The sequence below is a fragment of the Lipotes vexillifer genome, unplaced genomic scaffold, assembly GCF_000442215.2.
Source record: "Lipotes vexillifer unplaced genomic scaffold, Lipotes_vexillifer_v1.1 scaffold12, whole genome shotgun sequence".
NCBI classification, from domain to species: domain Eukaryota; kingdom Metazoa; phylum Chordata; class Mammalia; order Artiodactyla; family Lipotidae; genus Lipotes; species Lipotes vexillifer.
This window is the reverse complement of record NW_006796716.1, coordinates 5,192,837-5,208,342: the sequence shown is the minus strand read 5'-3', so window position 1 is coordinate 5,208,342 and position 15,506 is coordinate 5,192,837. Positions and strand designations below refer to the sequence as shown.

Here is a 15,506-nt window from a genome sequence, read left to right as displayed (position 1 = left end):
GAACCTAAGCTAGTCTGCAGCCCAAGTAGCCTCAAATTACTGGCGGGAAAAGTGGGGAGTGAGGCTCCTCGCGGCCCAGACGGTTCCCTCCTGGTCTCTTCCCAGTCCAGCCTGAGATGCGCTCTATGTTGCTCCTCTCGTTATTCGCCCTGTGTAGTCCTCAGCTGTCCCTGGCACGCGCAGGGCCTGGGCCGGTGACTGGGCTGCGCTCGGGCTGCAGCGCGATGGCTCAGGGAGACCCCGCCAGCGGGAACCCGGGCCCCACGGAGCATGCGGCGCTTCTACTTTGCAGTGCCATAGGTCCTTTTCAAAATAATAATGAAAACAATTGGTGATAGTAGATGGCAGTAGCTTTGCTTTGTTTCGAATGCCCTTGGCAAAGCAAAAAGTTGGTAGTTTTCTGTTCCCCCCATTCTCTCTCCCTGACCCCCACTTTTGGGAATCCCGAACTGAACTGCTGGCCAGTGGCGACTGGTGAAGAGGTGAGGAGGGAGGGGCAGCTGTGCAGGACTGTGGTCCCTGCCTCCACTCTGACTGAGCCTGGGATCCTGGACCAGTCCATTCTTCTTTCCAGCTGTTTCCCCATCAGTACAAAGGGTTCTCCAAATCCCCGTTTATATGAACATGTCTATGGTCCTTTGAGTCTGGCTTATATCAGTGTGTCCCCTAATTGTATATCCCCGGTGCACAATCGTCCAGAACCAGCACTGAGGGCTGCTCCATGCAGGATGCTGGCCTATCCCCGGAGAAAGGCCCACAAGGTCCCCCTCACTGGAGAGCAGCCTGGGGTGGGCAAGGGGACAGACAGCTAAGAGGTGGCGCCTGGTCTCTCAGTCACCCCAGGCGGGGGAGGGGGGGGAGGGAAAGCGCTGTCCAGCGTGACAAGTTTATGTGTCTCTTCTCCCCAGTAGTTACCAAGAGCCTGCAAGTTCCTGTCTTTTTTCATCCCTGATTCTCCCCATTGGCCTAAGCTGAGCATGGGGCGCCCAGTAAGTACACAGTTCACTTTTGTGGAATGAATGGTTAATGGCTGGTGGCTGGGAGGGTCCATGGAGTGGACAGGACCAAGCTGAGCTTTGCAGAAGATGTGGGATTTAAAAGGTCTAGAGGTGAAGTGAGGGCACCGCACCCCCTCCCCCCGGGAAAGGCTGGAGGTGCTTGGGGTGACTGTGGTGTTCCGGGAATGGAGGGAGACATGGCAGGTGTGGAGGCAGGAGGCTGGGTGCGTGGGAAACTTTATGAAAGAAAAACTGAGAAGGTGAGGAATGCTGATGAGGTGGAAGTGTGGGAGAAATGGAGAAGCCGGCAGGAGCTCCAGGCTAGAGCGTGGGGGACGGAGAGGGTGACTAAAATAGGGAAGACACTGAGGTCAGCTTTAGACACGTTGAGGTTCATTGGGGGGGTGGGGGAGCAGGAAGGGGCTCAGACCGTCAACAGAAAATGTCCAGGGTTCTCCATTCCATCCAGAGGATGGGGGTCAAGATGCCGACATGACTCCTACCTGGAGAGCTTTAGAGCCAGGACTCAAGGCTCTCTGGTCTTCATCCTCTTAGCGTAGAGGACACCGAGGCCCTGAAGTTCAGGTGGCTCATCAGTACTGGCCAGAGGGTGGAGGGAAGATCGAAAGGGAAGCTTTGCAGAGATGGCAGGATAAATTTTTCAGGGGGGAAGGCCTGAAAAAAAGAAAGTAATGAACAACAGAAAGAGGAGAGAGTGCTTTAGAAAGTTTCCAAGCACTCTGACAGCAGTCGAAGGTTAACAGTTGTTAACCCTTTTATAGACAGCAGATTTCCTCTGCCCTCTACCATCAGGCTTGTTCTGCTATGGTGATCAGCAGATCTCAAAGCCTCAGAGACACTCCTTGCTGCAGGCTGCAGTGAGAGGGGCATCCGCATGAGGAGTGTGGAGGGGCCCCACTGCGTGGGCACACACAGGGGCAGAGAGGAGAGGGAAACCCCTCACTCCGAGGGCCTTGTCTTGCGCACAGCAGTGCGCAGCTGCGAAGCTTGGTGCTGCCAGGCATTCTGCTTAGGCAGGAGCCTCCAGACCTGGCTCTGGGCATGACTTGGAAAGAAGGGCTGTTGTCTTGGGGTGTCCTCCACCTCCCATGTCCTGTCTCTCACCCCCTGATGTCACCATTCTGCACCGCCGTGTGGCCAGGGTCATTGGGGGCCACCCGGACAGGGCCCACCCTGCCTGCCGCACCCAGGCTTCCAACCGCCCCTCTCCTTCCCCTGCCAGCCTGGAGAGGAAAGCAGACTAGTTGAATGCATTTGCCCTTAGGTTGTGAATGTGAATTTCCCTCAGGAATGCTTGCATTTTAGGAGAAGTTGGCTGCCCCTCGCCCTCCAAATTTAACCAAACGCCTGGGCCCTAAGCACTGTGCTTGACAGTCGCACTGTGCTTGACACATCGTTGGCAGCATTTCACTTGGCCCTGGCAAGGACCTTACTAGGCAGGTGTTATTTCCTCTTTTTTCCAAATGGGGACCCAAGGTCCTGAGAGTTTTTTAGCCAGTTCCCCGAGGTTACGCAGCCAGCAAGTGATAAAGCTGGGACACAGTCACGGGCTTCCAGAACCAAATCCAGCTGTCGGCACTTAGCTTCCACATCACAGGTGCTCCTTCCAAGAAGATATCCTTAATGACAGCTGGTGGTGATGGAGAAGTTATGAGGGATCCTTAACTGAGGGTCTTGACCTCCAGGACTAGAGGGTACCTAGGGCTTCAGGAGCGTCTGTGAAACTCTAAAACTGTTTTTAAAACTTTCTGTGTGCATATTTTCTGCTCATTTTTCAGCAGAGGGCTCCTCCAGGCCAGGTGGACCCCTGTCCGTCTATACCCCATGTCCTGAGAAAAGGCCAGTCACTGAGTAAAGGCACTTCAGGCCCTGGTTTTAATCTCTGCCCTGGTCCTCATTCTGAAATCTCAAAAGGCACATAGTAGCTGACAGCTGACTGGAGAGGTTCTTCTGTGGCCAGTGGGTGGGTGTCAACAGAACTGAGAGGTTAGAACTTTAGAGCTGGGAGAGGTGGAAATTTTACAGAGGTGGAAATTGAGACTCAAAGAAGGGACCCCACACGCTCAAGATTGCCCAGTGAATTAGTGGCAGAAAATGTTTTATGCATTGTTTAGGCCTACTGAAGAGGTCTGTAAGGCTGTAAGTTTAATCAAGGCAAAGAAATCAACATTTCTCGAGCCTCACGTGTGCTAACATGTCCACTGGCATCATCTCCTTCACCCTGTGCTGCGTGAGACCCCCCCCCTTCATTGTTCCCCTCCACAGGTGATGCTGACATTAGAGGACAAAGACATGAAGGGGTTCACCTGGGCTATAGCCCCTGCCTTGACCTCCCTGGGCTACCTGCTTATACTGCTGGTCTCCATCTTCCCCTTCTGGGTTCGTCTGGTGAATGAGGAGTCCCAGGAAGTGTTTTTCAGTGGCCTCTTTGAGAACTGCTTCCATATCAAGTGCTGGAAGCCACGACCCTTACCCGGTAGGGGGGGGGATGGAGGCAGGGATGGGGGCGAGGGAGACGGGACCAGCGTGGGCGTTGGGGGGTGACAGAAGACTGGTGGGGGCAGCTAGGACAGAACTGAATTCGCCCCTGCCTTCTCCCCACTAGAGTCCATTAGCGCCCCCCCACCTTAGTTGTGATGCCCACCGTTACCTCCTGGGATTGCCAGACATCCCCTGTGGGGGCAGTACTGCCCTTACTAGAGAACCCCTGGTTTAACCCCAGGGTAGGTCCTAGAATATCTGGGTCTTCAACACCTTTGTCTCTTTGTCCCTCCCCCAGCTGCTCACCTCTGCACGCTCAGGAGGTCATGCAGACTCACCTTAACAAGGTCTGAATCATGCCAACAGCAGGAGAATGAATTCACCTTGATCCTCGGTCTGTTTCACTACTCCTGTTAACGTGGATAATTAAATAGGGGTGTGAGGGACTCCCTTGCAGAGTTCAGAATATCCTGACCTCACAGAGTTCTGATTTTCCACCAGTGACTTATTTCAGTGTGACTAATGCAGATGCAATTCTTCACATTTCCACATGCAACAAATTTTATCATGACAGTTTCATTTTATGTTGTTTATTAAAGCCACTGTTTTTTCCCAAACAATACATGGATTTCCCCTACGCTTTGATACAACCAGATTCACGTAACAGTATTTGTTAAGATTTGGTTAATAATTTCGGTGTCTGAAATTGCCCATCTAACCTTTTTTTCATGTCATGGGGAACAAGATGGTGGGCCCAGGGCATGCTTGGGGGCAAAGCAGCCGGGTCGGAGCCTTGGTCCCAGGCCACGCTTTGGGACCTGATGGCAACCAGGCTCCCGGGCCACCCCTGCCCAGGCTCTGCAGGGCTCTGCCCTCTGGGCCAGGGTGCCCGGCGCCAGCCTGCTCTCCCTCCCTCCCCTGCAGTTTACATCATCGTGGGCCGTGTTTTCCTGCTGTCCGCCGTCATCTTGTCTTTCCTCACCACTGTCGTCATGGTGTCCTTTGCATCTCGGCTCTTTCCGAGGACCCGGAAGCACAATCTTGTGTCAGCCTTCATCAGCTTCCTCACAGGTGGGGAGCAGCAGGTGGGCCCCAGCCTTGTGGGTGGGGGATCTGGGGAGACGGCCGGATAGGGGGGCGGGTGGTCTCTGGAGAGGGGATTTTTAGGGCCCCCTCCTCCACTGCCCTCTCAATGAAGTAGCCCACCCCAACCCGCCCCCTCGGGGTTTGTGATCCCCCCGCTTTGGGGCTGATCCTAACTCTGCACTCCCAGCGGACACAGTCCTCAGAGCCTTGGCTTGGTGTCATCTGTCTGGGGGTCTTTTTCCTGTAATCTCTATCCCAGCAACTGTCATGGAATCTGGTACAGGGTTATAATAGAATTGAAATATAGAATATAAATGAAATACAAATGTTTCTCGGATGAACGAATGGAAGAGATCATCTCTGCCCTCTGGAACCTTTTGACTTTAAAAGGCTGACCAAGGCCCTACCCTGGGAGGCTCCCATCAGATGGAGGAGGTGGAACGCTCACAGTGGGAAAATCAGGTTGAGTTTCGTCCAAAGCGGCACACTAGGGGGCCCCATCTGGAGTCAGCCAAGAGCACAGGCACAGAGGGTACCGGGAAGGGGATTTCTGATTATGGGGCCCCTGGGAGGTGAGGCACACGGGCTTTGAGATGAGTTGGGAAGGAGGGCGAGACAGGCATGTGGGGTGGAGGTTATTGGCTCTGAAGGGGCAAGGGTGTGGGCAGGAGCCACACAGGTGTAGGAAGGCTGGAGTGGAGGTGGGAGCCACGGGACGAGAGCAAGGCTGCCGCCCTGTGACCCACAGGGGCCTGTGCCTTCCTGGCCTTGTTGCTGCATGCCCTGGAGATCCGGAGTCTACGGATGAAGCCCAGCCCCCCGCAGTTCTCCGTGCAGTGGCCTTACTACGTCCTGGGCTTTAGCATCCTTCTGTTCCTAGTGGCTGGTGAGTGTCCCAGGGCTGGTGTCCTCTCCCTGCCCTCTGTCTGGATTCAGGAGCTGTGGATGCTCTAGAGCTGTGCTGTTCAAAACCGTAGTCACTTGTGGCTATTTAATTAAAATGAAATCAATTTAGAAATTGAGTTCCTCAGTCACGTCAGCCACACTTCACATGTTCAAAAACCACATTATTATGTGCCTAGTGGCTTCCACATTGGACGGTGTGGACGCAGAAGTTTCTACTGGACAGCACTGCTCTAGGGCCTCAGCCCTGTCCCCCACCCTCATCCTCCCCATTCTTATGCTCCTTGACTTTAGAACCAAACTTGCACACTTTCAGACTCTCCCTTACCATCATCCCGGTTCCTAAGGCTTTCTATTCCTGTCTCTTTATCTTGAAATCTGTGATCTTATTCCTCACTCAGTCGCTTTTTCTTTACCACCCGTCATCATCGAAATTCTTAATCCCGTCTAATTTTGTCCCTACTCCTAACCTTCTTCCCACTCTTTTAACCTGACCCATGATCAGAACCTATTTTAACTTGATTTTATTATACATTGACTATATAACAAAGAATGTTTATAGTATATCTGTAAGATACAAGTAATTATAAATAAACTGTACACCCATATTTCCACCATATAGTTTAAGAACTAGCCACGTTTTGTCGAATCCATCGTTTATAAGTTACACCCTTATTTTGTGTGCCACTGAGAAAGAAAAGTTGATACCAAGTATAATTCTAAGGTGCTAGAGCTTGTAAGGTATATCCTCATTTCAGAGATTTTAAAATGTGAAAAAAAAAATGGGTTTGTCAAAATTAACGAAACATGTTAGAACATTAAGTACTCAATATCTTTGAAGTCTTCCCCCCTCTACCATGTGGCTGTTCCTGGTCTCTTCCTCTTCTCTCCCCTCTGGATTCAATTCTTCAGAAATTTATGCCAATCATGTTTACTACACATATATATCCTTAAACAATGTATTATTTAGTTTTGCATGCTTTAAAACTTTATATGAATATAATCAAACTGTATTTTTTCTTTTGGAGTTTGCTATGTTTGATCAGCATAATCTTGAGATTCCTCCATGTTAATATGAGGAACTAAGCTTCATTCATTTTTACCACCTTGAGTATTTAATTGTATAACTAAGCTTTCCTATAGAAGCATGGCATTCCTCTATGGGAGAATTGTAAGTTTATGACTGAGTTTCTTTCATGATTATAGGACTATTCAGATATTTTATTTCTTCTTGAGTCAGTTTTGGTAATTTATATATTTCTCTAAGTTTATACATTTTATCTAAGTTTTAAATTTTAGTGACATAAAATTACTCAATGTTTTCTGTTTTAACCTTTAATTTGTGCTGCATCTGTAGTTATGTACTTAAAAAAATTTTTTTTTGGCTGCGTTGTGTCTTCATTGCTGCGCGCGGGCTTTCTCTAGTTGTGGTGAGAGGGGGCTGCTCTTCGTTGTGGTGCGCGGGCTTCTCATTGCGGTGGCTTCTCTTGTTGTGGAGCACGGGGTCTAGGTGCGCGAACTTCAGTAGTTGCAGCATGGGGGCTTCAGTAGTTGGGGCTCGCGGACTCTAGTGCGCAGGCTCAGTAGTTGTGGCGCATGGGCTTAGTTGCTCGGTGGCATGTGGGATGCTCCCGGACCAGGGATCGAACCATGTCCCCTGCATTGGCAGGTGGATTCTTAACCACTGTGCCACCAGGGAAGTCGCTGTAGTCATGTACTTTTTTCACACCTAATTTTCTCTTTTTTCATTACTATGTTTGTTAGAGGTTTATCAGATTTTTTTTAGTGTTTTCAAAAAACGAGCTTCTTAGCTTTCTTGAAAACAAACCTTGTTTGTTTTCTATTTAATTACTTTTTGCTTCTTATTTTGAACTTCCCTCCCTACTACTTTTTTGTGTATTTATTCTGCTGTTCCTTTCTCAGCTTCCTAAATCAGGATCTAAGCTCATTGATTATTTCTTCTTTTCTAAGTAGGCATTTAAAGCTTCAGCTGCCCTCTAAGAATTGCATCTTTATTTGCAGCTCTCATTTTGATGTGTAATATCTTTTGTTGTTCGATTTCAGATATTTTCTTGTTCCCCTTATGATTTTTTCTTTGATCCGTGAATTATTTAAAAATATACTTTTAAAATTCTAAGCATAGAATTTTTATTGTATCTTGGTGATAATGATTTTAACTTAGTTTCAATTTGATGAGAGATCATGGTTTATATAGTCCTAATATTTTCAGATTTATTGACTTGCTTTATAGCCTAGTCTGAGGTCCGTTTTCATGTCTCATGGTGAATGCAACCTTTTATCTATAAACTTTACATCAAGCTTTTTTATTATCTTGTTTAAACCTTGATTTAGAATTGCTATATTTTACTAGTGGATTGAACTTTTTATCATCATGCTGTGATACTTTTTATTTCTTATAATGCTTTTTGTTGTAAAGTCTGTTTTATCTGATATTACTATAACTACCTCTACATTCTTTAGGTTATTATTTGCCTGTTATGTCTTTTACTTTAAACCTGTCTCTGTCTTCATGTTTTGGATGTCTCTTATAGATAGCTTATGATTGGATTTTTTCATCTAGTCTTATTATAATCTTTGTCTTTTATCTGGAGCATTTAGTTGATTTACATTTATTGTGACTACTGATATATTTGTATTTTTCCGACCACCTTAGTTTGTGCTTCCAGTTTTTTCTGCTCCCCACCCTCTACCTCACTTGCCTTGCTTTGGGTTGATTGAATTTTATGTATATAATTCTCATTACATTTCCTCCCTCGTTAGTTTGGAAATTATACGGTCTGTTTTCATTTGTGTCATAGTTACTGTTGACATTTTAACATGCTTAGTTAATCAGCATATTTATTCTCTTCATAAATAATTCAAGGCCCCTCCCCCCCAACTTATATGGTATTTTGTCTAGTGTTTTGGTTTCTTCTGTTTATTTAAAAAATTCTATATATTATTATTATTATAGGCATTTAATACTTGTTTAAATTTACCCACATATTTACCAATTTAGCTGCTCATCAAACCTCAGACCTTCTATCTAAGATCATTATCCTGAAGTACATCCTTTATAATGATTTTTTTATAACTTTTTATTTTATATTGGAGTATAGTTGATTAACAATGTTGTGTTTCAGGTGTACAGCAAAGTGATTCATTTATACATGTATCCATTCTTTTTCAAATTCTTTTCCCATTTAGGTTGTTATATAATATTGAGCAGAGTTCCCTGTGCTATACAGTAGGTCCTTGTTGGTTATCCATTTTAGATATAGCAGTGTGTACCTGTCAATCCTAAACTCCCTAACTATCCCTCCCTCAACCCTTCCCTCCTGGTAACCATAAGTTTGTTCTCTAAGTCTGTGAGTCTGTTTCTGTTTTGTAAATAAGTTCATTTATATCATTTTTTAAATAATGATAATGATGATGACTCTACTTTTGACAATTAATGTATTTTATTTATGGCTGTGTTGGGTCTTCGTTTCTGTGCGAGGGCTTTCTCTAGTTGCAGCAAGCAGGGGCCACTCTTCATTGCGATGTGTGGGCCTCTCACTATCATGGCCTCTCTTGTTGAGGAGCACAGGCTCCAGACGCGCAGGCTCAGCAGTTGCAGCTCACGGGCCTAGTTGCTCCGCGGCACGTGGGATCTTCCCAGACCAGGGCTCGAACCCGTGTCCCCTGCATCGGCAGGCGGACCCCCAACCACTGCGCCACCAGGGAAGCCCTTTTTTGCCTTTTTGAATGAGGGTCAGTTAGAGATACACTGTCTCATATTTTGTTTGTATGAAATTATCTTTCATTTTTGTTTATTAAAGTTAGTTTTGCTGAATATACATTTTGAAGTTAACAGTTATTCTCTCAGCATTCAAGATATTATTCTATTACTTTTCCACTTCTGTTCTTATTGTTGAGAAGTTGGCTCTCTTTAAAAATATCATTCTTTTTGAGGCAACTTTTTTTCCTCTGAGACTTTTTTTGGTATTTTGCAGGGTATGGATGTTTGTGTTATGATTTGATGTGTGAAATGAAGCTGAGGAGTGATATCTTTCAGCATTTGTAAAACATTTTTATCTCCTCCCCATTTTCTTTCCCTTTCTTTTTGTCCTTTGTGGAACTCCAGGAAGATTTCTGTTAGACGTTGTTACTCTATCCTGCATGTCCTAATTTCTCTTTCATATTTTCTGTCTTTGTCTTTCTGGGCTGCATTGTGAATACCTTATATAGATGTATCTTCAAGTTTACCCATTCACTTTTTTAAAAAAGATTAATTTATTATTATCATTATTATTATTATTTTGCAGTACGCGGGCCTCTCACTGTTGTGGCCTCTCCCGTTGCGGAGCACAGGCTCCGGACGCGCAGGCCCAGCGGCCATGGCTCACAAGCCCAGCCGCTCCGCAGCATGTGGGATCCTCCTGGACCGGGGCACGAACTCGCGTCCCCTGCATCGGCAGGCGGACTCCCAACCACTGTGCCACCAGGGAAGCCCTATCATTATTTATTTTTTAAATGTATTTTTGGCTGCATTGGGTCTTAGTTGTGGCACGCGGGCTTCTCTCTAGTTGTGGCATGTGGGTTTTCTCTTCTCTAGTTGTGGCGCGCAGGCTCCAGGGCGTGTGGGCTCTATAGTTGTAGTGCACTGGTTCCAGAGCCGTGGGCTCTGTGGTTAGTGGCCCGCGGGCTCTAGTTGAGGCACGCGAGCTCAGTAGTTGTGGCATGCAGGCTTGGTTGCTCCACGGCATGTGGGATCTTAGTTCCCTGAGCGGGAATCAAACCCATGTCCCCTGCATTGCAAGGTGGATTCTTTACCACTGGACCACCAGGGAAGTCCCTACCCATTCACTTTTTAGCTGTGTCTGGTCTATTTAACCTAGCCATTAAATTTTTATTTCAGTTAATCTATTTTATAACTAGAAGTTGTATTTTCCTGTAAATCTTGTTACTTATATGCTTTTCTCCTCATATTTAAAATATGTTCTCTGAATATATTTTTATTATACATGTTAAACATACTTATTTTATATTCTGTCTTATAAGTTTAACAACTGAATTATTTGCTGCTGTTTCTACAGCTGTTTCTATAGGCTCTTGCTGTGGTACCTTGTTTCTTGGTATGGTCTGTGGATTTTGACTGTGAACTCATTTTCCTTGGAAAATTTTTTTGTTGTCGTTGTTGGAAATTATTTGAGGCCTATATTTAAAGTGTTTCCTCAAAAAAGGATTTGCATTTGCTTCTGCCCGGTGCTTGGGTGCAGAACTACCCTAGGATCACAACCAAAATACTTAGGTATTGCTAGTTTAGCTGCAGACCCACATAACAGCTAGCCTGTGTTTGTGAAATCTCAGTCAATGCAGGTAACTTTGCAGTTCCAGTTTCATGTGGCCGACTCTTATATTTCCCCACTGTGAGCAGGACCTGGGCTTTCCTTTTATTTTTCCGTGTCCCAAAAGGCCAGCAGAATGGAAACTCTGGGTCACCTGGGTTGAGCGCATGTCTCCAAGGTGAAGGCTAATTATGTGGTTGCTTAACCCTTCAGATTCCTGTTATCACTATGGTTTTGGTGTCTAAGAATGTCTTACTCTGATGTCAGCTCGATGATGCATTTATAAATAATAGGTTTTTGAAGAAATATTTAGAATTTTTGTTGTGTTTAGTGGGAGAGTAGCTAGTCTGCTATAAAGCTGAAAATAGTTGTCTTGTATCTTTGTCTTAGCCGTAATACAGCATTTATTATCCACTCAAGATATCTCCGTTTGTTCTTATGAACATTGATTCTCTTCTTCCTTTCTTTCACTTACTGAGGGTCTTGAGTGAGTTGGCCATGAAGAGGCCTGGGCTTTGTGTTTGACCTTCCTCTCTGAAACCTTGTTTTCTTACCTATTAATGGTTAGACAATTGCTAAGATGCCTTCCGGCACTGGCCACGGTTCCATGAGTTTATCCATCTATTTGTATGCCTTGTCCTTTTATTGGAGGGGAGAACTAGGAGGGCAGGTGCAGACCAGAGGGAGTCAGGTCAGAGGAGGGAGTTTCCGACCTCTAGGGCAGGCACTGAGCTTGACACTCTCTCTCACCTGACCCAAACTTTTGCTGTCACCCAGGTGCCATCTGCCTCGTTCAAGAAACAGCCTGCCTTAGCTGTCATTTGTTGCCCATTTCCCAGAGTACTGAGGAGACCCAAGAGATCTCGCACCTGGAAAACGTGGAGAGTTTGGGAGGAGAACTGAGCTCCATACAGAGGGAGACGCTGCTGAAGGAGGAAACAGTTATCTAGACCGAGATAGTCTGTGCCCTGCCCTTCATCAAGCTGTGTGAGTGCACACGTGTCACTGTGTGTGGCTCCCCTGCCTCCACCAGTCTCTGCTACTTTTGATGAGGCTCTTGAGTGTCAAATCAACCCTCCACTTCCACTGCTCAAAGTGATTCTATCTTGCGTGTGTTTGAAATTTGTTAAAAGTTTTCTGAATTCTTCTGAGCTTTCTGAGTGATTTTTTTGGACAAGTGTTTTCAATAAAATGATGACTACTGTCTGTTAATCCATGCCTCAAAAAACAAACAAGGGGCTTCCCTGGCGGTCCAGTGGTTAAGACTCTGAGCTTCCAGTGCAGTGAGCACAGGTTCGATCCCTGGTTGTGGAACTAAGATCTCACATGCCACACAGCATGGCCAAAAAACTAACAAATGAACAAACAAAACACAACAAAACACCAGCCTGCAGCCTAGAGGGCAGGAAGGGAGGGAGGAATATTAGGAAATGATGAAGTGACGTGAGTTTTGTAAAATAAAAACTGAACAGAGTATAACCACCCCACTGTTCCAGCCATGCTGATCTCCCAGTTGTGGCTTTCCATACTCATTCTGCTGGTTTAGGGTGGTCTGGCCCACCGTTACATATTTGAGAGTTTGTAGATTTTCTCTATGCCTAGTTCTACATTGTTCCTATAGGGTTTTGTGACGTGGAAAAGTGAAAAGACTGGAACTAGGCTGTCATCATCTCCCTATAAGAAAGAAACTCCCAAGATACCTTTTGGAGAGAAATGTAATAAAATACTAAAAACAATCTAACTAAAACACCTAGTGCCTGTTCTTCAGGTGTGTATGTCCAACATAGGTAAAATTGGAGTCCCTGAGGAAGAAAACGGAAATAAAGGAACAGAACAAATATTTAAAACTAAAATTCAAGAAAACTTTACTGAAATAAAGTTCCTTTCTATTGAAAAGGAATCTATTGGAAGGAGCAACATCTGCTTAGGAAAACTGATATGAGATGATCAACTTCTTCCATGATGGGACAATGCTTTATTATTATTATTATTATTATTATTATTATTATTATTTACTGGAATAGACACTCTGGAACAAAGCATGGCCCCATTGTGGAAGGCCTAGAGCCTCTTCCTTTATGCACAAATAACTGGCATACTATGCAAAATTACTAGACATGAAGAAATGTGACCGACAAGAGAATAAACAACCAATAGAAGCAGATGACAGAATGATCCAAATATTGGATTTAGCAGACACAAACTTTAAAATAACTATTATTAAGCTATTATTAATGTGTTAAAGAAATAAAAAAAAGTGCAAAAGTTTCAAAAAATCGAGAACACTACCGAAATGCCATTTCTCCCCGTGAGATTTGCAAGAATCAAAAGTTTGATGCAACACGTTGTGTTGGCTAACCTGTGGGGAAATAGGCACCATCATACATGGCAGATGGAAGTGCAAAATGATACAGCCCTCCTGAGGGGAATCTGGCAATACCTACAAAACTGCAGAAGCAGTAATGCTTTAACCCAAACCAAAGTCTCAATTTAAGGATTTATCCAACAGGTATACTTGCACACATCTTTAAGAATGACTTAGGTGCAGGGTGATTAATTGCTGCAGCTTTTGCAGTAAAAAATGATTAGGAGCAACTCAAATGCTCATCAACAGGGGACACTTTAAATAAATTATGTTACACCGACACCAGCTTAAAAAAAAAATGAATGAGAAAGGTCTCTAAGTACTGATATGGAATATTTTCTAGGACATATTACATGATAAGCAAGGTATCTAGTATATTTCCTTTCGTGTAAGAAAAGGGGAGAAGGTAGGGAAATTTGTGAATATTAGTATTTGCAAATAAATAAACACTTAAAGACCATATAATAAATGAATGAATCTTTAGAGAAGGGGGTAGATTAAGAAATGGAGTGGAGGATTCCCTGGTGGCACAGTGGTTGAGAATCCGCCTGCCAATGCAGGGGACACGGGTTCGAGCCCTGGTCCAGGAAGATCCACATGCCGTAGAGCAACTAAGCCCGTGTGCCACAACTACTGAGCCTGCGCTCTAGAGCCCGCGAACCGCAACTACTGAGCCCACATGCTGCAACTACTGAAGCCCATGCGCCTAGAGCCCGTGCTCTGCAACAAGAGAAGCCATGCAGTGAGAAGCCCACGCACTGCAATGAAGAGTAGCCCCCGCTCGCCACAATTAGAGAAAGCCCGTGTACAGCAATGAAGACCCAACAGAGCCAAAAATAAATAAATAAATTTATTTTTAAAAATGGGGTGCGTGGAGTGGGCAGAGGGAGGAGTAATAGTTCTGTGTGTAACTTCTTATATGAGTTTGGCTCTTGAATCATGTACATGTATTACCTATTCAAAAATTCATATTAAATCTTAAAGGGTAAGTTGGGTAATATAAGTCAAATATCCAACACTGTCCATACCAGCACTCTGAACTCCTATAACCTTCATTTCTATAGTTAGTGCTAAAACAACGTTCACATCTGCCATTTCACTCTGTCCTGCTAAAGACAGGCCAGCTATGATTCTACCCATTTTCTTATTAAAGAACCAGAGAGGTGAAGCCCTCTGATGTTCAGTACAGGTTTTTAAAATTTTAAAGTAAACTCTGGTGCCTCTTAACCTGTTTCCTCTTTATGGTCATGACAACTTCTCCCGGCTTTCTGTATTTCACCTCGTAACCTCATCTCTTCTGTCTCTTGTCAGATAATTTTCTTCCTCTCTCCCTCTGCATCTGTCCCTTTCTCCTTCCCTTCCTCCCCTTTTCCCTTCTTTCTTGCCCCGCCCCCACGCTCTCAATTCATTCAGTACCATGTTCTTTGCCAAAAAAAAAAAAGCCTTCATTTGCTCATCTTCCTGAAATCTGCCTTCTTTCTGACAATGCCATTTCCCTAGCAATCCTTAGTTCTAGTCTGGTCTCTCAGGGCCAGGAGCATGAGGTCAGAATTTATCTGGTTTCTTTTGCAGTTTTCAGGGTACCATTCTTAATTTTTCTCCAACAATCTCTTCTTTAAACCATGGGAAAGTAGGGTCAGTGATATAGAAAATCTCTTCCAGATGCAAAAGCACAACATAAAACTGCAGTAAGTAAAACAGTTTGGCAGGTCCTGACACAGGATACAGATAGATTACAGAATAAGAGTACTAATATAAAGCCTACTTTATAGAGGAATATATTTGATAAAATTAACCTTTTAAATCAGGAAGGATTATTATTATTATTATTTTTATTTTTTTCGGTACGCGGGCCTCTCACTGTTGTGGCCTCTCCCGTTGCGTAGCACAGGCTCCGGATGCACAGGCTCAGCGGCCATGGCTCACGGGCCCAGCCACTCCACGCCATGTAGGATCTTCCCGGACCGGGGCATGAACCCGTGTCCCCTGGCTCGGCAGGCGGACTCTCAACCACTGCACCACCAGGGAAGCCCAGGAAGGATTACTGATCCTTCAATAAATGGTTGAGGAAAACTTGCTAGCCATTTGGAAAAAAAAAAAAGACTGGCTGGATTTTCTTTATTTTTTTTTTCCTTTGATCAGAATGCATTTCCGACAGATCTCAGATTTAACCTAACAATAAATGTCTTAGAAGTGCGTACAGGGGATTTAAAAAATCATCTTGGAGGATGGAAGGCACAAAATGGAGAAGATTTAAAGAAAAAGGAAGGATTAATTTGAATACGTAAAACATATAATATTTTGCAGTGCACAGAGTTCCAT

The 15,506-nt window shown here is 44.8% G+C and overlaps 1 protein-coding gene across 1 annotated transcript; it reads left to right on the top strand.

Moving 5' to 3' along the window:
• Positions 1–977: 977 nt before the first annotated feature.
• TMEM225B (transmembrane protein 225B) lies at positions 978–11,769 on the top strand. Its single transcript, XM_007468880.1, has 5 exons — positions 978–989; positions 3,285–3,495; positions 4,425–4,571; positions 5,335–5,472; positions 11,597–11,769. The coding sequence occupies exons 1-5, from the start codon at positions 978–980 to the stop codon at positions 11,767–11,769; spliced, it is 681 nt and encodes a 226-aa protein (XP_007468942.1).
• The last annotated feature ends 3,737 nt before the right edge of the window (positions 11,770–15,506 follow it).

What these genes read in the sequence shown, in the direction of transcription:
- TMEM225B (XM_007468880.1), top strand. An exon ending in GAAGCCACGACCCTTACCCG is followed by an intron (nt 3,496 to 4,424) that starts GTAGGGGGGGGG and finishes CCTCCCCTGCAG; the next exon opens with TTTACATCATCGTGGGCCGT. An exon ending in CTTCATCAGCTTCCTCACAG is followed by an intron (nt 4,572 to 5,334) that starts GTGGGGAGCAGC and finishes TGTGACCCACAG; the next exon opens with GGGCCTGTGCCTTCCTGGCC.